This window comes from Ambystoma mexicanum, chromosome 5p (assembly GCF_040938575.1).
Source record: "Ambystoma mexicanum isolate Mex_15411 chromosome 5p, UKY_AmexF1_1, whole genome shotgun sequence".
Taxonomy (NCBI): Eukaryota; Metazoa; Chordata; class Amphibia; order Caudata; family Ambystomatidae; genus Ambystoma; species Ambystoma mexicanum.
The window spans coordinates 200,610,091-200,636,477 of NC_090930.1; the positions used below are offsets into that span (position 1 = coordinate 200,610,091).

The 26,387-nt window shown below is 45.5% G+C and overlaps 1 protein-coding gene across 2 annotated transcripts in view; it reads left to right on the top strand.

Annotated features, from left to right (window-relative positions):
* Positions 1–26,387, top strand: part of GUCY2F (guanylate cyclase 2F, retinal) — a 720,767-nt gene that overhangs the window by 188,965 nt on the left and 505,415 nt on the right. For both annotated transcript variants that reach the window (XM_069612625.1, XM_069612624.1), the window contains exon 3: positions 14,193–14,494. In XM_069612625.1, the coding sequence (XP_069468726.1) occupies positions 14,193–14,494 (302 nt within the window). The remainder of the gene's footprint in view (positions 1–14,192; positions 14,495–26,387) is intronic.

Genomic DNA, 26,387 nt, shown 5'->3' on the forward strand with positions numbered 1-26,387 from the left:
TATTTGACCCGGTACCGGCAAATGCTTTGCACCACCTGAAAAAACTCTCGGCCATGATTTTTTCATATACAACCTCAACGCCTCCTTCCTACCTTTCTTTATACACTCACTACTATATTCAGGTGTAGCAAACATCTCAGCATATCTGTCTTGCATTTCATTTTTCACTTCAATGAGTTTGTGCACATGTTTTCTTACATCCTCATCTCTTTGACACTGCGTGCTAACTTATTCAAATCTTACAATCGCTGTGGCGGTAAATTCCCAAGTATCTTTTTCCATTCTCCCACCAAAATTTCCCCCATGCATTCCAACACTACCTGTCCCTCGTCGCTTCTTTGGTACCCATACAATGAGACCAATGCTGCCGTCCCGTCGTTTCCTTCTATGTACATTTCTGCCTCTTGCCGTAATTCAATCTTTCTTTCTTTGCTGATCGCGCTTCAAGTTACCCGTCCAAATCCTGTTCCTTCAGCCCCGCCTCTCGCCTTCCCGGTCTCAATTTCGACTTCAGGAGGGGCGGATGGTGCTGAATCTGTCTCTGGAGCGGGAGGTGCGGATGGGACAAGTGACACAGGTGGCATCTGTGAAGGGCCTTCCTGGGTGCTGGGAAATTGTGTGTCCGCGGTCTGCGCTTGTGGGAGGGCTCGAGCTGCGGGTGGGGCTTGGGTTAATGCTTGCGTGAGGGGAAGTGCTTAGGCTACTGGAGGGTGTATGAGAGCTACTGGTTGAGCCTGCGCAGTCACTACTGGCGTGTTTGGTTTCGATTCTGGTTTTGGGCCTCGACCCGTGTTAGTTAGCAAATGTTCCATTAATTCGTCTGCTATGTGTAGTTCCCGCTGCGGGTATATTCATTCTATGTTCATTTGGTCACGTCTCCCTTCCCGTCTTAGACTTGCCGTCCACTCCTCCTCCTCCTTTTCTTCTGCTACCTCAAGCTTCGTTTTGTGCCTACGCGCATGCTTCTCTCTACTCCTAAGTCGGAGCATTGCTTCCCTCCTCCAATCTTTGACAGTCTCAAAAGCTGCGGGTCGCGTTTTTTCCTAATTAGCACCCTTTCTAGGTTATCTATCCTCGCAATCTCAAAGCTACCATTAATCGGCCACTGATGGTCGGGTTGCTTTCTAGTTTGCCTATGCCAAATTTCACAAAATATTATCGCACCCACACCATGTTTTGCATACATGTCATAAGCCGGCGTTCCCCCAGGCGGTGCACTTTGGCCATATTCCAAGGACTGTCTACCGCAGCTGAAAAGCCCAGCTAAAGTGGACAGTACTCCAGGCATGTTTCTTTAACCTTCCCATTTGGTTAGCTAACCTTTACCTGGACGTTTGAATTTGCAAAATCAACACTCTACCAAAAATCAGGTTTTTATTTGAATCGGGGAATGACTCACCTGATAAAACAAGTCGCCTGTCCTAACGCAACCTCTCCCAATGTCGTGTCTGCGCTCCTCTGGCTTCTGCCTCGTCTCGGGACCCTCGCCTCCTTTGCCCTCTGGCCCGGTACATCGATCAGGGATCAGATGTGTGCAGATCTGCAGAAGGAATCTCTCCTCACTTCTACAGGGCGCCCCGTACACCGCTTGATCCCGGCTCGATCGTCCCATCCTCGCCGTTCTTCCGCCTTTACTCCGTTACAACGTATACGATGGGGCAAGTGGGGGAGGGTCCCTATTCGGGCGCCATCTTGAAAGGGGCCCCTGGGGTCCCTCGTGCTATGGAAACAAGGCAATAACCATACACGAAAAGATGCGCCAGACACGAGGTTCAAATTCCCAATGCTAGGGTTTATTGCAAGCAAAAATAGTCTCAATTGGCCAATTCTGGTCTCACGCCCCGCGACATGAGTTTCCTAGACCTCGAGGGACGCAAGAGAGCGAATTTACGTACATCAGTTACATATATACAAAATGCATATCATACAATCAGCAATGTCATGTTTAACACCCCCCTTTGGTTAGCTTCTTTGAACTCGGGATGACGATGGACATTTCCGACGGGTATGACAATTATGACACTTTCGATATCTATTCTAGTAACAATGTGCAATTTAGAAAGTGCGGAGGCATCTTTTAGTTGTTGAACAGAACAAGGGGAGCACGTTGCCACTGAGCTATCCTCCCGATACTAAGCATGTCCAGGAAAAGTACAAACTAACTGAGATTACCGGGGCATGGTGAAAGGAGAGTAATGATGGACTGGGGCAGCAGTGTGCAGGGACTCCCGCAAACTGCAGTATATGTCTTGTACAGCATTCCTCAGTGTATCTGAACATTGGCGTTCAGCAGCAACTCACTCCCAATCATGGGCACCTCGTTACTGGCACTTAAGGACTGTTATCCTTGAGCTAAAACATGGCGCTGATGCGCAGTGCATTCTGGGGGCACTCAGAGATATAATAGATATTTATTCCTTGCCTCAGTGAAAACTGCACTTGCTTTGCTAAAAGACATTCTTTAAATGTTATTCGTTGCTGATCCTGGTATGCAAGCCTCAGTCAAAGACATTGTGCTGGGAAAGCTGGTTTTGTTATGTCTTGCTCAGGATGAGTTATGGAATTGTTTTCCGTGGTGCTTTAGAAGAAGGAAGCTTTGCTCCTTTGGGGTTACTGTCGGTTGACCCGGCCGGCAACCAACGGTCACTCAGCAATGCGCAAGCGCTAATGCCAGAAGGTTCGAGAAATGCCACCCCTTTTTGAGGAGGGCATATATGTGAAGCTCTGGAAAGGTCAGGTGGAAAAAACACAAAGACCTCAGTCGGAGGGGGGACGCCTTGTTCCGACCTTCCTGTGGGCTGTTGTGCTCTTTGCCTGGCTGTTACCGGGGTCTTCCAGCCACTTCTGGCGAGATGAGGGATTCAGTTACGCCCATGGTGATGTATTTTCTCTTGAATTCTCTATCTTTTCTGTGATTTATTTCTGTTTTATCACTTGTTGCTTCTTAGCTATGAATAAATAGCTGTATAAGTGCTCATTATTTTGCTAACTGCGTATCTGGTTGTGAGTTATTGCTCCATCTCCCTGCGTTCAAAGTATTTGCTTTTCTCTGCAAATGTACTGGTGATAAATAACTGTCCGGGCACTTCTGGCGAGCAATACAAGGACGCACTTCCTTAACACACAGCACTGGGATTTTTAATGATGTTTGGGGCCGCATTGCCTAGGGTGGGAAACCCTGTCTGCAGCAACCATGTGGTGCCTAGCTGATTTATTTTCACACAAAAAACGTATTCTTTTTAGATAAACATCAAATAAAGATTGAATTATTTGATATGTATGATTCGAATTGCAAGTGAAAAGTTAGTGCTGAGGCAGCCCTCCTAATTAATCCAGCATCTTTCATGGTGCATGTATTCATTTCACAGGGCCGTCCTTTAAGTCCTTTCCTTCACACACAATCCCTCTATTGAATCCAATTTCTCCATCTCACATTTATGTCAAAATCCAACCTTTTCCACTATAGAGAATACCTTCAACACAGCGTAATGTAACATGGTGACTTACCCGAGATGACAGCACACCGACTTGCTTGCATGTCTTCTCCTTGAGATGAAGTAGGCCAATGCTGCCTCACTCCCTCCCTTGCTTGTGATTGTGCTCGCCTCCTCCAGGAGTCACTCTGCATATGCCCTTCACGGTCAGCATTTCCACTGATGGCTTGTGGTCAGTATTGATGTTAAACCTGTTCCCGCACACATACTTCCTGAAGTAATTCACTCCCCAAACACACACCAATAGTTACCATTCAATTACAGAGTACCTGCTTTCAACTTCAGTCACTGCTCTAGATGCATGGCAAATCACTATTTCATGACCATCAACCTCTTGGGATAGCACAGCCCCTAAACCAATCCTGCTGGCATCCACAGTGATTTTAGTCTTCCTGCCAGCCACAAAACATCCCAAAGGCAGTGTTTTACATATACTGTTCTTTATAGGTTTTACTGCACTTCCGCACTCTTAAGTCCACTCTTGTTTGTTGTCTTTCTTAAGGAGTTTCCTCATCGCCCTGTCAAACACGCCAAATCTCGAACAAATGTGCTGTAATACTCGCATAAACCTAAGAACAATCTCAGTTCATCCTTGTTCGTGGGATCAGGCGCACTCTTAATGGCTTCCATGGCATTAAACTTCGGCCTATACCCCCTACCACTCACCACATGACCCAAGTATGCAACCTCACGCTCCTTAAACGTACACTTGCTCTTCTTCACTTTTAAACCTGTGTCACCCAACCTGTGCAACACCTATCTAAGCCTATCATCATGCGCTTTCTCTCATTTGCCAAACATATAAATAATATTGTCCTGGCATACTAAAGTTCCCTTCAATCCTTTCAACACTTGGGTCATCGCTCTCTGGAAAACTACAGCTGTTGACTCCAAGACAAACAGCATTCTCCTGTAACGGCACATCCCAAACGGTGTGATAAAGGCAGTCAAATCTCTCCAATCTTCCACAAGGCTGATCTGATAGACGTTAGACAAATCCAACGTGGTGAGAAATCTGCTCCTTCTTTGTAATTCAACATCTCTGAAAATATTGGTAGGGGAAATGTATCTACTTGAATGTTTTTTTTGAGGTCTCTAAGGTCCACACAGATCCTAAGCTTCCCATTCTTCTTGAGCACCACCACAATGGAGCTCGCCCACTATGAGGATTCAACCTTATTGATGATCCCTTCTCTTTGCACCCTCTCAAGTTCCAGTTCAACTTTGTCCACTAAGGCAGACAAAACTGGTCTCACATTTTTGTGTACCACTGGAAGAGCCTCTGGCCATAATATGATCCTGTGTGCATAGCCCTTAAGAAGACCCAATTTGCTGTGGAACCCATCTGACGTCTTCTCTCCTAAATCTTCACTGTCAGCAAAGACCTTTTCTTGGATGCTTTCTTCCACCATCAAGTCAGGTTCTGCCTCACATGGATCAATCCTGATCTTCGACGCTGCTTGATCCTGCCATCCTAGTACATTGACGACCCTCTTGGCTATATATATCTTAATTTCTGCAAATCGGGCCATGAATTTCACAGTGCTCTTTATCCAGCCAGTGGGGTGTATTTTTGACCATTCAACCCCGTTTCCCCTGTGGGTTTTTATGTCTGCATGGCGTATCCTAGCCTTGAGTCCCTGGCCTTTACGATCTTCCCATGTCTTCGGAGTTATAGTGTACGAGGAACAACTATCAACCATTACACTCAATTTCCAACTCTCAATCAGCAGCGCTGTGTGGGCATTTACAGATGTTAATGTCACTGTAATGGGCCTGACTACATTAGCTTCAGGTTCCACTAAGTAGACAATCCTGGCTACGCCTTTGCTCCTCAGATCTCTTTATGCTAGCTCTGTCATGCAGTAACATCAATCTATGGGTTTTTATGGGGCTGCTATGGTGAGTGCTAGGAAGTCTTCTGAAAGATAATGTCTGAGCTGCAGTTGTCACTTGATTTTGAAGTAATATGTGAGCCCTCATATCTGTTCTTCCATTCAATTCCTGTTAAAACCGAGCATTGGGCAAACCAACAGTTTGGGATTTCTTAGACATTAGATTGGCATTTTCCAGGTACTGCCATAATATGCTCAGGTACTGACACCTTTTTGCCAGCTGTTGCCAGATAATACCATACTACACAAAAGCACAAACTATTGGCTTTGTCAATGCATTTTATTTAATCAGCCATGGTCAAGAATAGCTGTAATGGGTAGTGGAAGCACATGCCAGGTCTTTGCTGACACTTAAGAAAAAGCTGTGCCACCTAAACTTAGTTTCCAGGATCTCTGGTGGGACACCGTTTTTTATTGAACGAAGATTTCTGCCCAACTAATGAAAGTTCCATGTATTGGCTGTGAAACTTGGGCCACTGTTGTGTAGTACATGATGTACCTTGCACATTGCATTGACTATGACACAGGCTGCTGCTGGCTGCCAGTGCAATGAATTAAGGACTGGTGGGATACAATCACATTTTAACACTTATTTAAAGAATCAGTGCAATGTAAAGAAACTAAAAAAACACTTGGGTCATGTGTGCTTAAAGAGGTAGATGGGAGTTGTGCAATAAAAATAATGTATGCCACATGTGCATTATAAATGGTTGCTAGCTAGCTACCATATGTGCATAATTCAAAGAGTATATTCCATTATATTCCCTGAAGAAGGTCCACGATTAAATGAGGTGACTGAAACATGTAGGGCTGCTGTGTCCTTTGATTGGGATTAGATTGGCCGATGATAGGCTATATGCATGTGAAAAAGAAAATCCAATGACTATTGTACCAATGCTTTTAATGCCTGAAAGACGTTTATTGAGGTATGGCAACTACTTTTATGTGGTGTAGTGATTCTGATAAAATAATTGTTGTTATGTGCAGTGTAGGTTTGTTTTAATTAATGTATTAATCATTCCAAATGTTGCCAAATGTTACCTGAAGTTCTTATAAAAATAGTCAGTGAATGAATTCCTCCCTCTGTAGGTGAAGGTGTAGATCTTTATACGTGTATATTTCATATTCCTGGGGGTGGCTCTCTCTGTGTTACACTAATAATAACTTTGGTTGCATGAAGTCCTGCTGCACACCACTACTTATATTGCATAAATCGGAGACCATTCAGAGGTCAACAGTCTCTCGTCAGGTAAGGGACCCAATCACCCCCCTTGGGGCAGCTATTTGCCGCACATTTTTTTCCGGCCTTTCTTTGACCTTTATTCAACTGCGCTACTTGAATGTCACCTTTTGCAAACTCGGCATTTCCACACTTTTTTATATCATTTTTGAGGGGTCTATTTCAAGCATTTCAAAGAAGCCTCCCTCATTTTCTTCTAAGTTGATTTCTTGTGCGTTTCTGCTTTGAAGATAGTTCATGTGTTTACTTGTCTGCTGGAGACCATGTTTAGAATTGAACTTCCAGCACTGTTTCATTTGTTGCATTTGAGCCTCATCACTCTCTGAATGAACCCTGCTATGTTCCCTTCAGCCCTGCTTCAAGTTATGGCCCTGGAGGGCCCCACTAGGCAAATTCAAGGAAATACCTTTCTCTTGTAGAGAGTGAAGTGGCTCCTGAGTTGCACCTTTCCCGTCTGTATTTGCTGTGTCTCAATAATGGATATTAGATCATCTTCTGTACATTACTGAGGGCCTGGACTTTTCAGTTTTATCAGGGATAGCAGACCTATTGCATGACTTCATATTAGCTCCTTTATTCCAACGAGTAGCTGGTGGACCTTTTTTGGCAGAATGGGGTTCCTTCAATATACAATTATTTATTAAAACCAGTGTGGCCACGGATTTGTTGCATAAGAATGGAGTGTGACTTTAGATCAGTGCTGATGTTATTGTAGAGCCTCACTAATGATTCAGGACCCTGAGCGATGACACAGCTGGATTTAAACTGTTTATGTAATGTGATTGCGAGGTATCACCCCATTCAGTATTCGATAAGGAGGGGCGGTATTATTGCACTTGCCACCCTACGTCGAGTGTGGGGAAGTGCACCACCCTCCGACAAGATATCCTCTTACCTAAGAGAATATGGGAAGTAAAGTATCCATTAAAGAAACCATACCTACATCCAAGACAATATGATGTCCATTTGAATGTGATTCCTGATGAAATAAAGAAATTAAATGACCAGGATGAATGCTGACATCACACGAAACCGAATCGATTCCATTTATAGAAGATAACAAGACCAGAGAGGCAGACGATTTATGAAGAATGAAGAAGTACTAAGGATAAATGACATTTTGAGATCAAGATAAAGAGATTTCTGCCATAAGCATGATGAAGATACTTAGCTTGTTTAAACGTGTACAGATGCATGAAACGCCAGAAGCAAAGCAATCATGAAGCTAGCCACATTCTTATAGTGAATAGATAGCGGCAAGCGCCAACATATACATATATACCTCATAAATACATATCGAGTGAATAAAGAATGAAGGTCCCACTACGTATATAGCTGTCTTGAACACCCTCAAATTCAGAGTCGCAGTTACAAAAGAAATTGAATTAAACAGAATATATTTCAGCTAAGGAGTTGGATGAGCCAAAGAGCTAAGGTCTTATCAGAACTAAAATTGGCTGACATTAGATACAATTAACGTGAAAGAACAGAAGTTACTGTTCAAGAAGGCCAAGTGAAAACAACAGACGTCAGAGGACTATTGGGGAATAAAATCAAGTACAAGAAAATCCTCAATTCGTGGTGTACAGTCACGTGATGGAAGAAAGTCGGACGCATGAGGAGATCACATCTACGCATGGAAGCCAGACAGTACCCATGCTCCTTAAAACATCCCAGAGAACAGTACAGACTCAAAGCCAACTTCAAACACTAATTGCCACTGAACCGTTGAGGTGATGATGAAGTGTCCGTTTTAATTGGTGGGAAGCTAGTATCGAGACAAGCTCACCAGCACCTGGTTGTTCAGTCTGCATGATGCTCATGTAGGTGGAAAGTTATTGATGGGGGTTAGAAGCCAACCAATTATAGAGGACTATGTAGTTGGGGTCCTATAGTTTGTGTAGCCAATGGGACATTGTACATTTAGTGACATTCATAGTGGCCATTTTGAAGAGAGGGCTTAGTTGCCCCACCTGTTGTTGACTATCCAATTATGTCTCTCTGTTACTCTATACAGATATTACACCTATGCTTGGTAGTTCACTTAGAGCCTATCCCGCTTCCCGATAGGTTTTAGAAGTTTGCCTCGTAGGATGACGTTGGTAATGACACAGGTCTACAAGCCAGCAGTGACACATTTTGTTTTTTCAAAAGAGTTGAGTATCGAGCGATTGCTGATGTTCGTTGTACTCCATGTTTTACTTACTTACATTAAAGCAGACAGACTTTTTGCCAAGCTATTTGTGTCGTCTAAATTATTGATGTTTGATTAAAATCTGCATCCCCATCCATCTCAAGGGTATTGCTACTCATCTTAAAGGGCTGGAGGTCTCGAGTTCATGGTGACTTGGGGTCCTTACACCATGGTTGGCCTTTGTTGTCTTGTGCATGGCTTGAGCATGCTGAGCCGTTCTGACGTAGAGAGAGAGGATAATCAATCTTATTTCAAAATGTCTTCCGTTTTAAAATTAAAAACGCATTGGGTGCTGTTAGTGTGCACCATTTTCGTTCATGATTGGATCATTGTGGCTTCTTTCCTGCCATAAAAGGAATGGGCGATGGAATGGACGTGGATCGCAAATTTTGTGCATTTACTTGTTCTTGGCTAGTGGATTCCTGCTCTTCTCGCCTCCATCCTGTGGCCACTACCCAGTTAAGGATGAATACTTTGCTTTCCCCTTTATGGAGCCGTACTGCTGCAGACATCCTGTTTACAGCTGCAGACATCCTGTTCACTGCTGCAGACATCCTGTGCCCCAGGCCCCGTGGGGCACAAAGCGCGGTACGATAGAGGGCCTGGGGGGTTAGGCGCAGGGTGGGGGGAATCCAAACGGCGCGAATAGTAAAGGGAGGGGCAGCCAAGCGGCGCCCACACCCGCGGCGTAGCCAAGCAACCCAAACTTTCAGGGGAAAGGTGTTAGAAATAGCAACATGGTGGCAGGAGGAAGTCCTGCCCCCAGCTAGCACAACAATAGGCCACTGGGGTATAAATACCCCTGAGAAAGAAGGCCAACTACAGTCAGGTAAGGAGCTCACCTACTACGGGTAGGCTCCCAGGGCCTGGATCAGGGGGAGAAAGGAACGTTTTTGCCACCCAACCCACCCAGCAAAGGGCAAGGAGAAAGAACATGGAACAGGAACACCGAGTACTCCTTTGGTACACGGTTACAGAATGTCGTAGGCGGCGGCACGTGTTCAGGATCGAATGCCCTGGGTAAATAAGACCAGCCAAGAAGTGGGAGGGGCATCTACACATCCGGGACACGAAGTGCCCAAAAGCGAGTTGGTGTCATTTATTACTTGTCATGTTATTATTGGTACTATTTTTCTGTAGAAAATAAAATAAGCCAACGGCCATAATTTTTTCACCAACAAAAAACTCTGTCTGTTTATTACTGCAGTATCTGGGGACCAGGGTTAGGGAATCTGAGCGAAGGGGAACCCACACTACTCAGCCTATTTCTTTCTATTTACAATCGGACTTGGCATGGAGCCTTTGGCCTTCTGACACAACAGCAGTGCACTTAGCCTGAGCTTACCCCAGAAGCACCATCATTGCATCACCCTACCATGCACACAACATGACAAGCTTACACCCCTTTCTTCTTGCACTCTCCGCTACCTGTAACATCCGGTTTCTATTATTATTGTTAAGAAAGGGGGCCTGTCTCCTTTCTACTATTATGGTGAGTAGAAGCCGACGTGTTGAAATGGGCGGAGTTTCGGGAGAGTGCCAGTTCGCGCCACATTAATAAAAGGATAACAGCTCCCTGACTGGACTCCTTGTCTTATTGAATATTGTTGTATTATCGTCAAGAGGTGACTAGCGTATGCATTCCAGAGTTTGACAATGGCGATGAGGTGCGCCCGCTGAGTGCTCCGCATCATCCACTGGAGTCCCGACGATGGCTCAGACAACGAGTCTCCCACTGCACGTATCATCGCTCTGAAGGGGCCCACACCCACGCCCGACACGCTACGCCATTGCCGTCTTCAAGAAGCAGCAGGCAGCAGTACCCTGCATCAGTGACTGCACAAACTGCCTGCGATGCAGATGAGCTTAATGAGGTCACGGACTGTGATGGAGGAAAGCATCAAAGTGTATGCCCGCTGTAAAACACGTGCTGCGCCATGTGAGGCCGATGAGCCTAATGAAGTCACATTAACGGCACCACCACGGAGGAAAGCATCAAAGCGTGCGCCAGCAGCAAAAGACGCGCTGCGCCACACGGCCCTCACTTTCCTGCCACAGGCACTGCTACGGAAGGATAATTGGCTAATCACTAAGGCAAGACAGCCCTAAGAAAGTGACTAATTAGTGTGCACATCAATCGCCACTGCCACGGGTGGCTACACATGCAAATCAGGCATTTTCTCACCATTACAAGCTGCGAACTACACACTGCGCAGACCTCAAAACGCTGCCATACCCAGTTCATTCAGCCAACTGCAACACAGACAACCTCAGTGATGGCTTGGTGCAAGATACAAGGTGAGCTTTGCAACTTCCTGATGCCCTGCCATCATGTCAGGAAACGAGGCAAACAGCAGCTGGCAAAGCTCCCAATCTAGCTCCACTCCCTGCAACCTTACACTTAGGGAAGAAGTAAATCCTGACTCATTACAGCTGCAGACCATGCACCATTTGGACATTTCAGATACCAGTAGCCTGGCTCCTAGGTGGGCCAGGTGGCTAAAGGAACTACATATATATATCGATGCAACGGGTGTCAAGGAAGAACGTCGCCTGAGGGGAATTTTAATGCATTCACTCGGCCCAGTAGTAAGAGACATTCTATGTGAGATAGCAGAAAATACCAAAGACACATTGCAAGGAGTAATTGACTCGCTAAATAATTATTTTGCACCACTGAGAAATGTGGATTATGAGAGGCATATTTTCCACACAACCAAGCAGGATAAAGGCGAAAACATGGACAATTTTGTAATGAGATTTCGTAAATGTGCGAAGTATTGTGATTTCAACCGATACTCGACAGAGGAAGCACTCAAATTGCAGGCCATAGTGGGTTGTGAGTCCCCTGAATTCAGAAAGAAGTTGCTTCAAAAGAGTAGAACCCTGGATGAAATCTTACAGCTAGCGAGAGCGTATTCTGCTCTGTCCTTGCAAACTGTATCACTCAGCAATCTTGCCTAGCAGTACATTCTATGTGGGTTTCGACAAGCTCTGCATTCAGGGTAAGCTTCCTCCAGCATTGCCCTCTGCGTGACTTTTCTCCGGTGGGTTGTGATTGTGCACATTCACTGCACGTGCCATCTATTTGTCCACCAACAATGCTCTCAGTTTGCGAGCTCCCCAGCAGTGTCCTTGGTGTGATCATCCTCCAGCAGTTCTCTTATCTCTCGCACTGAGCTCTGGCTGGGGTCTCTACAGGAATACTCTCAGGCGTTTCTATGAAAGCCCTCATAGTGCCTGTTCTCCTGTAGTTCCATATGTGTGAGCTTTCATCAGCAATGCCCTGAGTGTGAGATTTCCACAGGTGTCTTACTTCACTGAAAAAAAGGACTCATTATATGCATACTACGGTGGTCATGAGCGCAGTGTAAATATTTGGTAATTGGGATCTCCTATTATAATTGGTATCTCCTACTGGAGTCATAGAGACAAATATATTTAACACAGACATACTAATTTCAGACTTGGGGTAACCAGCGGGTTAGTTGACAGGTTGATAAGACAATGGCCCTGTTGTGTAGGGGATGACACACAATATCGGTGAAGAGTACGTTCAGTGCTTCTTTAGTCAAGTCATCTTTTCTGCATCAACAACCTGAACACCAGGCCACCTCTTTCCAACTCAATCTGCGTCTCCCATTGCTCACGTTCTCATTCCACATTCTCATCCTCACCATTCCAGCCTCATCTCCCCACATTCTTCCGATGACACTCCTAGCAGGTGTCATTCTCAAGAAGCCTTCTATCTAGGACCGTTGAATGTTTCCCATAAGTTGCTCTATATAGAATTCACATACGCCTGTGCTTTATGTAACCAGTAGCTACTGATAAATGCTACGAGGCATTAGGCATAATCATAAATTTGTGCAAAACTTGGGTGACCGGATTCTGAAAACATTGTGGGGGTCTTGTTGGTCAAAGTGTTAATTGCACGGAAGAGACCTTGTGTGCAAAAAGGTCGGCTCGGCACAAAGTTCCTGTTTTCCACCATGTAGTGGCAAAGTTAGGAGTAAAACAAATTCCTTAAATCTTCACGTTTCCACTACACTGGTGGAAAAGCATAAATGCCTCCTGCAATCAACAGTTGCCGGATGTGTTTACAGTGGATTCCTCTGGAATCTGCCTGCTTTTACCATGTGATAATTTCAGGCAGATTCCATAGGAACCCATTGGGTTTCCACCAGCTTCAAAATACATGCTGATGGAAAACCAAGCATAGCCAGCAGGTGGATCTTTAAGGGCACACACACGTTAATTCTGCTCTGCTCTCCAACTCCGACTGCCAAATCAATGAAAATCGCAAGGATCGGTAAAAAATGGTGGCCAATGTATACCTTCACTTTCACCAATCCACAGGACTTAGAAAATGACCGTCAGTAACTTCTGTATGGCATGTAGGCATGCCTAAATAGAAAGTGTTGCAATCGACCACTTGCAAAGACATGGAGCTGTTTATAATGCCACTTGGTCTGACTATGAACCTCTTAATACTTGAAATCAGTCAGTAAACGCTGCTTGCAACAATAATGAGATAAGCAAAATTAAGGTTAGATGGAAACATATTTTTAGAGCAAGAGTTTTGACTACACCAGACCTCCATTCAACTGCATAAGGATATGCATGGTGTTGGCATCCATGCACATGCCATAGCCGCATGATTCCCAAAATCATGGAGTGAGTAGATTAAGTAATAATGTGGATTCGGCAGATGCTTGACAGGCTGCACACAAGATACATTTTCCTGAGAACTGGAACAGTCTTAAAGTCACAGACAACAGTATCTATAGCGGTTAACCTGCAACTGAGCCCATTTCAGAGTGCAGTGATATGTTTCTATCCCATACGGAGGAGCTGGTGGTTAAGAGTGCCAAAGGCCGCCATCAGACCTTATAAAATCACAACCCAGGCTGTGTCAACATCAAACATTTACTTATATCATCAAGCACCAGATTATGATCCTTGTTGAACAACAGCAGGCTTTGCCTGGTAGGTAGAGGGAGATTGAGGATGGCAAGAAGACAGCAAATCAGGGCTTGGGGGTGATAGTCAAAGAGTTTGGAGGAGTATGCACAAAGCTTTGAGGGTCTGGAAGTATCCCCCTTAGAAATCTCTAGCTTTAAAACCTGATGGTACATCCATCCAGTTTGATCAATATCAATGGGCATTGAGCATTGTTTGTGTTTTATTTGTGATCATGAGCATGTTATCTTTGAATATTTTAGTTACAGTCATGTGCATGGCATACATATAAGTGTTAGTAATAATCTTGTGAATATGCTGTTGTATATTTCAGCCATGATCAAATAAGTTTATTATTGGTTTTGTTTGAGTCGTGTCCATAATCATGCATTGTTTATGTGTTACAGTGATAATCATGTGCATGCATTCAGTGCTCATTGGAGGTCAACTGCAGCAGCAGCTTTTGGAAGTGGCCCATGACATGAAAATGACAGAAGGGACGCTCGTCTTTGTCCCATATGACACTCTTTACTACAGTTTACCATATGAGAAACACAGTTATGATGTGCTGCGGACCAACGCTAAGCTCAGGGCGGCTTATGATGCCGTACTCACTATCACAATGCAGTCTGAGGAAATGACCTTCCACCAAGCCTTCCAGGAAGCAATAGACAACGGGGAGATTGCAACAAAACTGAAACCCAGTCAGGTAAGCAACTTCTCCACATACTACCCTACAGTACCATGTGCTTTGCTGCCCTTCTCTGTTATTTGTTGGAAGTATTTAACATTTTTCCAGGTGGAAAATCCAGTTGAGCAATTACAAATTCTTTCTATTGTCTCCACCTGGGATATATGGGAGTTTGTACACTGGGAAACAAACGTACTGGTTAAATGAAAATACCAACTGAAAGCCATTACACAGCGATACAGACATGAACAGCCTCATTACAACTTTGGCGGGGTGGTACATTTCTGGTGGTAATTCATTTACTGACACTTTTTTGGCAGTAACGGAACTACAGCCAGATGTACTGCACCACAGAGTTCTGAAATCCTCCCTTTTACATTAAAGAATCATCCAAATTACTGCAGAGGAATTACCGCTCATGTTAAATCTGACAACATCCCCATTAAGTCATTTTGACTCCAAAATAGGAGTTAATACTGCCTTGTCACCAGTTGTAATCTTGCAATCAATCTGGGGCAAGAGGGTGAGGCACAGTAACAGTAAAAAAATAGTTTGGCAGCAATTGAAAGGAAGTACCGCCAAACCGGTGATCAGGGTAATTTCTCAATAGCAGTTTGGGATATATCTAAATATCCATAGGCTGCAAATTGTATATAATTTGTGTGATACGTTGTTGATGGCAGGACCTCAATTAAAGTCTTTTGTTGATGGCAACCCACAAATCCCAGTGAATGACATTTAGTGAAAATAGATCATTTAGTAAATGGGTTGATCATTAAAATGGATTCCTCTCTTTACGTGTCACACATTTTGTAATGAATGGGTTATAATAAAATCCTGCTGTCACTTTCCAGCACCCTAGCCTTTCCCTGCCTCCAACAATGTAATGGACCCTCTTAAACATGTTGGCCTAATCAAATACTCTTTTTCTGGAAGTACCAGACTTATGCCATGGCATTGTACAAGTCCCATCTTCTCTGAACTTCATGGTTTCCTGAGAACTTAACAATGACGTTATCATGGCCCAGACTATCATATGGTAATGTGAAGGGAGGCAATCAGTGCTGAGTGACTCCACCAATGAAGAATGCTTGACATCATTCCTGGCAAAGAGGGGCATCGCCCCGCAATGAGGGACCACCCCCCACAGCAGCCAGTGTATGTATGGGGGCATGGTGCTGAGGTCAGAACGAGGCACAGGAACATCTGTGGAATCCCCACGAAGTAGGTTCTTGACATGTTTGTGCTGGTATGTATTTGTCTGAGAGTGTATGAATGTTTTGAGCATTATGGAAAATATAGAATAACAATGTACTTAAGTGGAGAGCACTGTCATTACACTGTTTAAACTTAAATGGTATGACTTCAGTTATGTCATGTGATGTCCTGATCTATATACAAGCTTTGGCATTTGGGATTGTCTTAGCTCATGTACATAGGGTTAAACTCACAAGACTGCTCTTTGGGAGAGTGTGTCAGGAATTGGCAAAATCCGTTGATTGTTGCTTTTTCAGGGCAATTGTAATAGGAGGAGACCCGATTCCTCACTAACTACCCCAACTAACCTCTCCTCGCAAACACTTCAACCCCTTGTTGCACCTAATTGTGTATACCTCTGTTTGGTGTTGATTTGGAAATTACCTTTTGAAATGTCATACATTTTTTTGAAAAAGCAATGATTGTGGTGACTACCTTGCTATCTGACTATCCCATACACCTTCTATCGCAGAGGACTACCACGATTCCCATAGGCAATCTTCAACATTGGGCTTTCTTCGCAATACATTCTGGTACCTGTGTTTCCATCATGACCAATGTGTGAAAGCGCCTATCAGTCATAGCTTGCAAGTACTCACTGCATTGATGACCTATTATGTGGATGCTTGGTGGGGTGTTAAACATGCACTGACAAGCGTAAGGAGAAGCCAAGCAGGTCATTGATGTTGTATTTGTTTTCATCCCCCTTTGGACATTACAAATCTGTCATGTTTGTCTAAAATCAGCCCACCTTTCACTCATCCAAGATCTGCAAAATCCTGGTGGGGAAAAAAGTGCCCTACTCCAGACAAGTCTGATTGTTGTATGACCACTCCGGTGGTGACTGGTGATGGGTCTGCGGCTCATTAGACGAATGCATCCATTACGGGGGCTTGTGTTTGACTTTATGTTCAAAGGTTCAAATTCTGCCAGGTTCACTCAGTTCTTCATCCTTCTGAGGGCAACAATAAACATTTGTTATCTTTCGATAGCACCAAGAACCAAGAATGTTTCGCTCAGTCTGGATATCGCCCTCGATCAGAGCCTGTAATGATCTCCTGGTAAAGGTGATACAGTGTAAATATCTGCCCACCTGTGAGTGTCCAAGATCATGGTCTGACCCAGGAAACCGATGGCCTCCAACACTACCTCACTAAAAGCTGCACATCCTCAGAGGTATTCTTCCTTTCGTCTCCTTCCCCCAGAAGCTCTCTGTCTCCAGGGCTCTGGTTCTCCCTAGGCTGGACTACTGCAACAGCCTCCTTCTTAATCTGCTTGCTTCTATGCTCCGCCCTCTGCAACTCATCCAGAACAGGACTGCGAGAATTGTCCTTGGCCTCAAGCCCAGGAATCGTATCTCTCGAGGACTGAAATCTCTACACTGGCTTCCAGTGGCTGCAATGTTTAAAATTGAAAACCCTCTGCATTGTCCACAAGGCCCTCTGGGGCCTGGGGCCTCAATACCTTCAACTCTCTCTTCCTAAATATCTTCCTTCTCGAGCTCTTCACTCATCCGCCTCCAACTCCCTCAGGGTCAGTCGCTTCTCCAGGCAATGAGTTGGTGGTAGATCTCTTTCCTCAGCTGGGGCCTCCCTCTGGAACAGCCTCCCTGAAACTTGAGTACCACCATCTCCGGTTCCGGAAGCACATCAAAACCTTCCTCTTTGCATCTGCTTTCTCTCCTCCTCTCCCCTGCTGAATTTCTGGCTAAACTGTACTGGTTACCTAGCCGCCCTCTGATCTCGGTCCCAGATCCCCCTCCCCCTCCAGTTACACACCTGCACTGCCTCCCTGGCAACCCCAGCACTTAGGGACTGTTTTCTGTATTCCTACAGTCCCCCACCAGCACTTGACACCTCCTGATGTCCGCACTTACCCCTGCACTTGCCACCAGCTGGCCCTACTTCTTATTTATATTTGTTCTATTACATCTTGTACTGCACTGTCCCCTTCCCACCTCCCACTCCGCACTTTTCTTCTTCCCCTTCCTCTGCGTGATCTGAATGATACTCGGCCTAGTATGATTGCTGTCTCGGTCTTCCATATGCCCCCCCTCACTTGTCGTGTCGCGCCTTGAAACACTTGTGTATAGACGCGTTATAAATACTATATCATATCATATTATAACACGGCATCTCCTCTGCCTTTGCTCTGGTGATATCCTTGCATACTGCTGCAGGGCACACCTTTGAAGGTCAATGGACAAGATATTTTCGGATCTTGAAGTTGACTACTAATAAGTGCTGCATAATGATTTGACCCTCACTCCTGTACTCATAATGAGGCCAATTGTCTCTCCTCATCTTAGGGGTGTCATGGTATTAGTTTTATGATGGTACAATAACCTTCTTGCCAAATGACGGTATATCATGGTTATCGCGGTATAGCAGGTGGAGTTAACCAATCTTAACAAATATTTTCTTTTTTTTAAAAACTTTTTATTATTCAGCGTGGCAGCAAAACACAAGCGAACAGCGTAAGGCGTTACAATATGAATACAGTATACATAATGTGGGTGCACAGAGGTTACTTCACATAATAGCACAATCAATGGGTACAATCACAGCATGGATAGGGCAACAGAAGACCGTGATAGGGGTGAGGACCCGAGCAGGTGGGGGGAAGAAGGCGGGGGGGAGGTATCCGGTGTCGCAATTAGATCGGACATGTAAGAGCGGAACCTGAGCCAGACATTTCTAGGTCTGGAGTGGGCAGGTTGCATATGGGACCAGGCTTCCTCAGAGTCCGAGGCCCACGTGACCGCTCTCAGCCATTGGGCGTGTGTGGGAGGTGAGGGGCCAAGCCAGCAGAGCAGGATGGAGCGCACCGCCAGTAGCAGGCAGAGGCCGGCTAATTTTTTGGAATCACAGGAGAGGCCTGGGAGGTCATGAAAGAGGCATACCAACGGGGAAGGAACAATGGGATGGTCGAGAACAGCAGACATTGTCGAGCAAACTGCCTCCCAAAACTGTGAGAGGCGAGGGCAGGACCAAATCATGTGAATGTAGTCGGCATCGTCCCGGTAGCATCTAGGGCAGCTGGAAGGGTGATCCCTGGACATGCGATGTAGTTTGATCGGGGTGTAGTGAAACATGTGTAGTACTTTGAACTGAATGAGTTTAAGCCGGGAGTTGAAGGACACTCGATGTGTGCACTCGCATAGATGTGCCCAGCGCTCATCCGACATTTCAACACCAAGGTCTACACCCCACACACGCTTCAGTTTAGCGAAGTCTGGGACAGATCTGGATTGCAACATCGTGCATAACCTGGAGATTTTACCTCTTGTAGGCCCAGGGGAGGTGTGCTCCTCAATAGCAGGGACGTCCGGTGGTAACGCGAGGAACGTTTGATGATTACATTTGAGGGTCCTGCGGAGGGATGCGTATTGAAGCCATACACTCTGGCCACTCCTCAGGGGCAACGGGAGATCGGGCCATTCAACAAATATACCCTGGTCAAACACATCACGCAGCAACTCGTAGCCTGCGTCCGCCCAGCGACGAACCGTGCCCGGTGGGACCCGCGGGACCCCCGGGAGGAAATTCCAGAGAGGGAGGTTGCCGTGAAAGGCGTAAGTAGTTTTGACTAGTCTCCACATCTTCGCCAATGCGATGGATGTGCAGGCGACCGGGCTCTGTGAGTCCAGTGCTAACGGAGCGGGTTGTATCACCAAGGAGCGGATATCCCGGTCAGAGACCGCAAGCTTCTCGAGTCGGACATGCGGGGGAGGGTCAATTGTATTAATGCGGGGGAGGGTCAATTGTATTAAACCAGTGAGAAGTATATTGGATTTGGGATACCAGCCAGTATTTGAGGAAGTTAGGGGCACCAAAGCCCCCGTTAGAGATGGGAGTAGACAGGGTATCAATTTTAAGGCAGACCGCACCCGAGTGCCAGAGAAAGGAATTCACAGTGCGAGTCAAGTCCCGGAAGAAGCCCCCCCCCCCGGCCACAAGGGTATGTTAGTGAACCTGTAAAGCAACTGGGGCAACACCACCATCTTCAATAGCCCTATCCTGCCTGCCAGGGAGATCTGGAGCCTGTCCCAGGACCGGACCTTAGCCGTCAGATGTGTGAGGTACTTCTGATAGTTTTCCTGGAAGGTCAACGCCTGCTGGCGCGTTACCGCTATTCCCAAGTAGGTAAATGTGGATTGAGCCCATGTGAAGCCAAAGGTGTCAGGAGGAGGGAGAGAGCATTCTGTGAGTGGCAAAAGAGTGGATTTGGAGCAATTCACTTTAAGGCCAGAGATTCGACCAAACCGAATGATGTCCTCCAATATTGGGGGTAAGTTGATGGAGGGAGAGCGCACAAACCGTGTGGTATGCCAACCCTCCCCTGACCCGCTTATGTGTTTAATTGTGATTGTTTCTCCCCATTTCCCACTGTATCCTCGTTTCCCTCCACTCCCCCCTCCGTGCCCCCCTTCTCCTGCCTCCCATCCCGCCCAGCACCTCCCATTGGCCCGTTGGCCATGTGTTTCCACCTGCACAGGGCTGAGACCCACATTGCTGGCCCAGTTTCCGGCGTGCTCGCAGCACACACAGTGATTGCAGTGCATTTTCGGCTAAAGACCTGAGGCAAAGGACGGCTCCAACAGAGACGGCTCCAGGATGTGTCTGCAGGTGTCCGCAGGGGACGCCAAGGAAGCCAACAGACACCAACAAAAACCGTGAGTGTGGCATGAGTGGGGAGTAGAGCAATCACTCTACTCCAAAAACCCCTGCCACTCTATCTTACCTACCAAAACCATAAAAGTGCCATAATACTAGCATGTCCACTCTGAGATAGAATTGTGAATGATAGCATGTCCACTCTTGGATGGAATTGTGAATGTTAGCATGCCCACTCTTAGATGGTATTGTGAATGTTAGCATGTCCACTCTTAGATGGAATTGTGAATGTTGGCATGTCCACTCTTAGATGGAATTGTGAATGTTGGCATGTCCACTCTTGGATGGAATTGTGAATGTTAGCATGTCCACTCTTAGATGGAATTGTGAATGTTAGCATGTCCACTCTTAGATGGAATTGTGAATGTTGGCATGTCCACTCTTAGATGGAATTGTGAATGTTGGCATGTCCACTCTTAGATGGAATTGTGAATGTTGGCATGTCCACTCTTAGATGGAATTGTGAATGTTGGCATGTCCACTCTTAGATGGAATTGTGAATGTTAGCATGTCCACTCTTAGATGGAATTGTGAATGTTAGCATGTCCACTCTTAGATGGAATTGTGAATGTTAGCATGTCCACTCTTAGATGGAATTGTGAATGTTGGCATGTCCACTCTTAGATGGAATTGTGAATGTTGGCATGTCCACTCTTAGATGGAATTGTGAATGTTGGCATGTCCACTCTTGGATGGAATTGTGAATGTTGGCATGTCCACTCTTGGATGGAATTGTGAATGTTGGCAGGTCCACTCTTGGATGGAATTGTGAATGTTGGCATGTCCACTCTTAGATGGAATTGTGAATGTTAGCATGTCCACTCTTGGATGGAATTGTGAATGTTAGCATGTCCACTCTTGGATGGAATTGTGAATGTTAGCATGTCCACTCTTAGATGGAATTGTGAATGTTGGCATGTCCACTCTTAGATGGAATTGTGAATGTTAGCATGTCCACTCTTAGATGGAATTGTGAATGTTGGCATGTCCACTCTTGGATGGAATTGTGAATGTTAGCATGTCCACTCTTAGATGGAATTGTGAATGTTAGCATGTCCACTCTTAGATGGAATTGTGAATGTTAGCATGTCCACTCTTAGATGGAACTGTGAATGTTAGCATGTCCACTCTTAGATGGAACTGTGAATGTTAGCATGTCCACTCTTGGATGGAACTGTGAATGTTAGCATGTCCACTCTTAGATGGAACTGTGAATGTTAGCATGTCCACTCTTGGATGGAATTGTGAATGTTAGCATGTCCACTCTTAGATGGAATTGTGAATGTTAGCATGTCCACACTTAGTTGGAATTATGAATGTTAGCATGTCCACTCTTAGATGGAATTGTGAATATTGGCCTGCGTCGCGTCTTGATGGAATTGTGAATGTTAGCATATGAAGGTTGCACTTAGAAAGCGTACCCAATACCCCCTGTGTGAAATTTAGAAGTGTTCCCAATAGCCTCGCTGGAAAATTGATTTTAATAGTGCGCCCAGTAGCCTCTCTGTTGGAAATTGAATTTAGATATGGGCCCAATATCCTCTGTGAGAGTTGCATTTAGGGGCGCTACCAATAGCATCTGTGAAAGTTAATTATAGAAGTGTATCCAATAGACACTCTGGAAAGTTGCATTTAGATGTTTGCCCAATAGCCTCTCTGGAAAATTGAATTTAGAATTGTTCCCACTTGCATTTAGAATTGTTCCCACTTGCATTTAGAAGTGTACCCAATTGCACTTAGAAGTCTACCCAATTGCATTTAGAACTGTTCCCACTTGCATTTATAAGTGTACCCACTTGCATTTAGAATTGTTCCCACTTGCATTTAGAAGTGTACCCACTTGCATTTAGAATTGTTCCCACTTGCATTTAGAAGCGTACCCAATTGCATTAAGAAGTTGCGCCCAATAGCCTCGCTGAGAAAGTTGAATTTAGAATTGTTCCCACTTGCATTTAGAAGTGTACCCAATTGCATTTAGAAGCGTACCCAATTGCATTTAGAAATGTACCCAATTGCACTTAGAAGTCTACCCAATTGCATTTAGAACTGTTCCCACTTGCATTTAGAAGTGTACCCACTTGCATTTAGAATTGTTCCCACTTGCATTTAGAAGTGTACCCAATTGCATTTAGAAGTTGCGCCCAATAGCCTCTCTGCGAAATTTGAATTTAGAAGTGTACCCAATTGCATTTAGAATTGTTCCCACTTGCATTTAGAAGTGTACCCACTTGCATTTAGAATTGTTCCCACTTGCATTTAGAAGTGTACCCAATTGCATTTAGAAGTTGCGCCCAATAGCCTCTCTGCGAAAGTTGAATTTAGAAGTGTACCCAATTGTATTTAGAATTGTTCCCACTTGTATTTAGAAGTGTACCCACTTGCATTTAGAATTGTTCCCACTTGCATTTAGAAGTGTACCCAATTGCATTTAGAAGTTGCGCCCAATAGCCTCTCTGAGAAGGTTGAATTTAGAAGTGTACCCAATTGCATTTAGAAGTGTACCCAATTGCATTTAGAAGTTGCGCCCAATAGCCTCTCTGAGAAGGTTGAATTTAGAATTGTTCCCACTTGCATTTAGATGTTGCCCCCAATAGCCTCTGTGAGAAGGTTGAATTTAGCAGTGTTCCCACTTGCATTTAGAAGTGTACCCAATTGCATTTAGAAGTTGCGCCCAATAGCCTCTCTGCGAAAGTTGAATTTAGAAGTGTACCCAATTGCATTTAGAATTGTTCCCACTTGCATTTAGAAGTGTACCCACTTGCATTTAGAATTGTTCCCACTTGCATTTAGAAGTGTACCCAATTGCATTCAGAAGTTGCGCTCAATAGCCTCTCTGAGAAGGTTGAATTTAGAAGTGTACCCAATTGCATTTAGAAGTGTACCCAATTGCATTTAGAAGTTGCGCCCAATAGCCTCTCTGAGAAGGTTGAATTTAGAATTGTTCCCACTTGCATTTAGATGTTGCCCCCAATAGCCTCTGTGGGAAGGTTGAATTTAGAAGTGTACCCAATTGCATTTAGAAGTGTACCCAATTGCATTTAGAAGGTGCGCCCAATAGCCTCTCTGAGAAGGTTGAATTTAGAATTGTTCCCACTTACATTTAGAAGTGTACCCAATTGCATTTAGATGTTGCGCCCAATGGCCTCTCTGAGAAGGTTGAATTTAGAATTGTTCCCACTTGCATTTAGAAGTTGCCCCCAATAGCCTCTGTGAGAAGGTTGAATTTAGAAGTGTACCCAATTGCAATTAGAAGTGTACCCAATTGCATTCAGAAGTGTACCCAATTGCATTTAGAAGTGTACCCAATTGCATTTAGAAGGTGCGCCCAATAGCCTCTCTGATAAGGTTGAATTTAGAATTGTTCCCACTTGCATTTAGAAGTGTACCCAATTGCATTTAGAAGTTGCGCCCAATAGCCTCTCTGCGAAAGCTGAATTTAGAATTGTTCCCACTTGCATTTAGAAGTATACCCAATTGCATTTGAAGTTGCACCCAATAGCCTCTCTGAGAAAGTTTAATTTAGAATTGTACCCACTTGCATTTAGAAGTATACCCAATTGCATTTGAAGTTGCACCCAATAGCCTCTCTGAGAAAGTTTAATTTAGAAGTGTACCCACTTGCATTTAGAAGTGTACCCAATTGCATTTAGAAGTGTACCCAATTGCATTTAGAAGCTGCGCCCAATAGCCTCTCTGAGAAAGTTGAATCTAGAAGTGTACCCAATTGCATTTGAAGTTGCACCCAATAGCCTCTCTGAGAAAGTTAAATTTAGAATTTGTTCCCACTTGCATTTAGAAGCGTACCCAATTGCATTTGCATTTAGAAGTGTACCCAATTGCACTTAGAAAAACATACATCATACCACACCCCACGCTTACTCTCTCCCTTACACCACCACTCAACTAGAACACAGAGATACTATGACACCATTCGGTATAACTGTTCTCATATCTACATCTCCCGCTCACTCCACATCACTCTAAATAAACATTGCTGGTTTCACACACTCCAGCCAGGCGTTCTCCTCAGGCCTAACGCAGCCACACTCGTTCTGGATAAAGCCGGCCAGAGCGAACACATACTCCTGATCTCTCAATCACCACACCTACCGCTAAGAAGCAGCTACCACTTGAACTCTGCACCAGCTGCACACATACCTGGTGCGCACACGCACCTTTTGGACTCTCTCTACTCTCTCTACTGACCCGAACTTCGGTTCCCAAGGGCGTTCAACCTACCAGCGCCTTCAGACCATACCAATGGTATATAAGGCGCTATATAAATGCAAAATAACAATAACAATAACAATAACAATGCATCATCCGCATATAGGGACACTATGTCCGACTGGCCCGCAGTGCGGAGGACTCTGAGTATGGAGTTGGCGGAGCATATCAGCGAAGGGCTCTATTGCTATAGCGAAGATCAAGGGAGAGAAGGGGCACCCCTGTCTCGTCCCCCTGGCAATCTCAAAGAGGGGGGAGCAATGGTCGACGGTGCGGACCCTGGCCACAGGGGAAGAGTAAAGCAATCTGACCCAGGAGAGAAAGGAGGGGCCGAATTTGCAACTCTCGAGAACCCGCCATAGGTACCTCCAAGAGACCGAGTCAAACGCCTTTTGCATGTCGAGGGTGACAGCCACTGCTTGCGTCTCTGAACTGATTCTGTTGATTATATTAAATAGGCGACTCAGGCTCAGGGAGGTGGAGAGACCCGGGATGAAACCCGCCTGATCTGGATGGATGATAGATGGCAGGAGGGGAGCTAACCGGAGCGCCAGAGCCTTGGCGTATACTTTGACGTCACAATTTATAAGTGAGAGCGGCCGGTATGAACCACATTGCAAGGGGGATTTACCTTATTTAAGTAGTACTGTGATTGTGGCCTCCCGGAGTGAAGGGGGGAATACACCGGACTCCACAGACTCTTCCCAAAGAGCTAGCAAGTGAGGGAGCAGCTGTGACTTAAAATGCTTGTAAAATTCGACCGGGATACCGTCCGAGCCGGGGGCACGCCCCGAGGATAAGGAGTCAATAGCGTCCGACAGCTCCTCCAGTGTGAGAGGGGAATCGAGGGAAGCCGTGGCTTCCGGGGACAGGGCTGAGAGAGGGAGGGCATCGAGAAAGGAGTCGATCTCCGCTACCGACACCTCATCTGAGTTAGAGTATAGGGTTTTCGTAAAATGTGGAAAATTCCCTGTTGATGTCTTGCGAAGAGACAGCCATGGAGCCGTCAGGTCTCTCGACTCAGATTATGTGTGGGGACCCCGTCTCATGACGGATCAGTCGTGCCAGAAATCGACCGGGGCGCTCCCCCTCCCCGTATCTCCTCGCCATGCCAGGACTATCCAAAAACCTTTGTTCGCGATCCGCGACGGATCGGAACGTGTCCAATTCCAACCCTATGTCAGCCGGGTTGCCCGGGGTGGAGTGAAGTGAGCATGTAGCTTCCAGGGTGGAGAGTGTGGATTCACTAGCGGCAAGATCCCTCCGGATTGACTTAAGGACCCCATTCTCTTTGGACAGCGCAATCCCTCTGATATAAGCCTTAAATGACTCCCATAGAGTGGCCTGGGATGTTACCGAACCCGTATTAGTCTCGAAGAATTCCTCAATCGACCGCTCGAGCGCGGAACAGAACTCCGGGTCCAGTAAGGACAGGGGTTTCAGCCTCCAGTTGCGTGTCCGGCCGGGATCAGGACCCCAACCAATGGTCACAGTAACTGGAGAGTGGTCAGACAGGGTTCTGGGGAGGATCATTAGCTGTATAACGCTCTTAACCAGTTAGTTGGAGATCACCCATCTGTCAATACGGGAATAGGAATCGTGGACTGAGGAATAAAAAGAGTACACACGGGAGTCCGGGTAGAAGAACCTCCACGCGTCTACCATGGCGAGACGGGGCAGGGATGATAGTGCAGCGTAGGCTGCCCTGGAGAGTAGACGGGGCCTGGATCCAGATCTGTCAAGGGCTACAT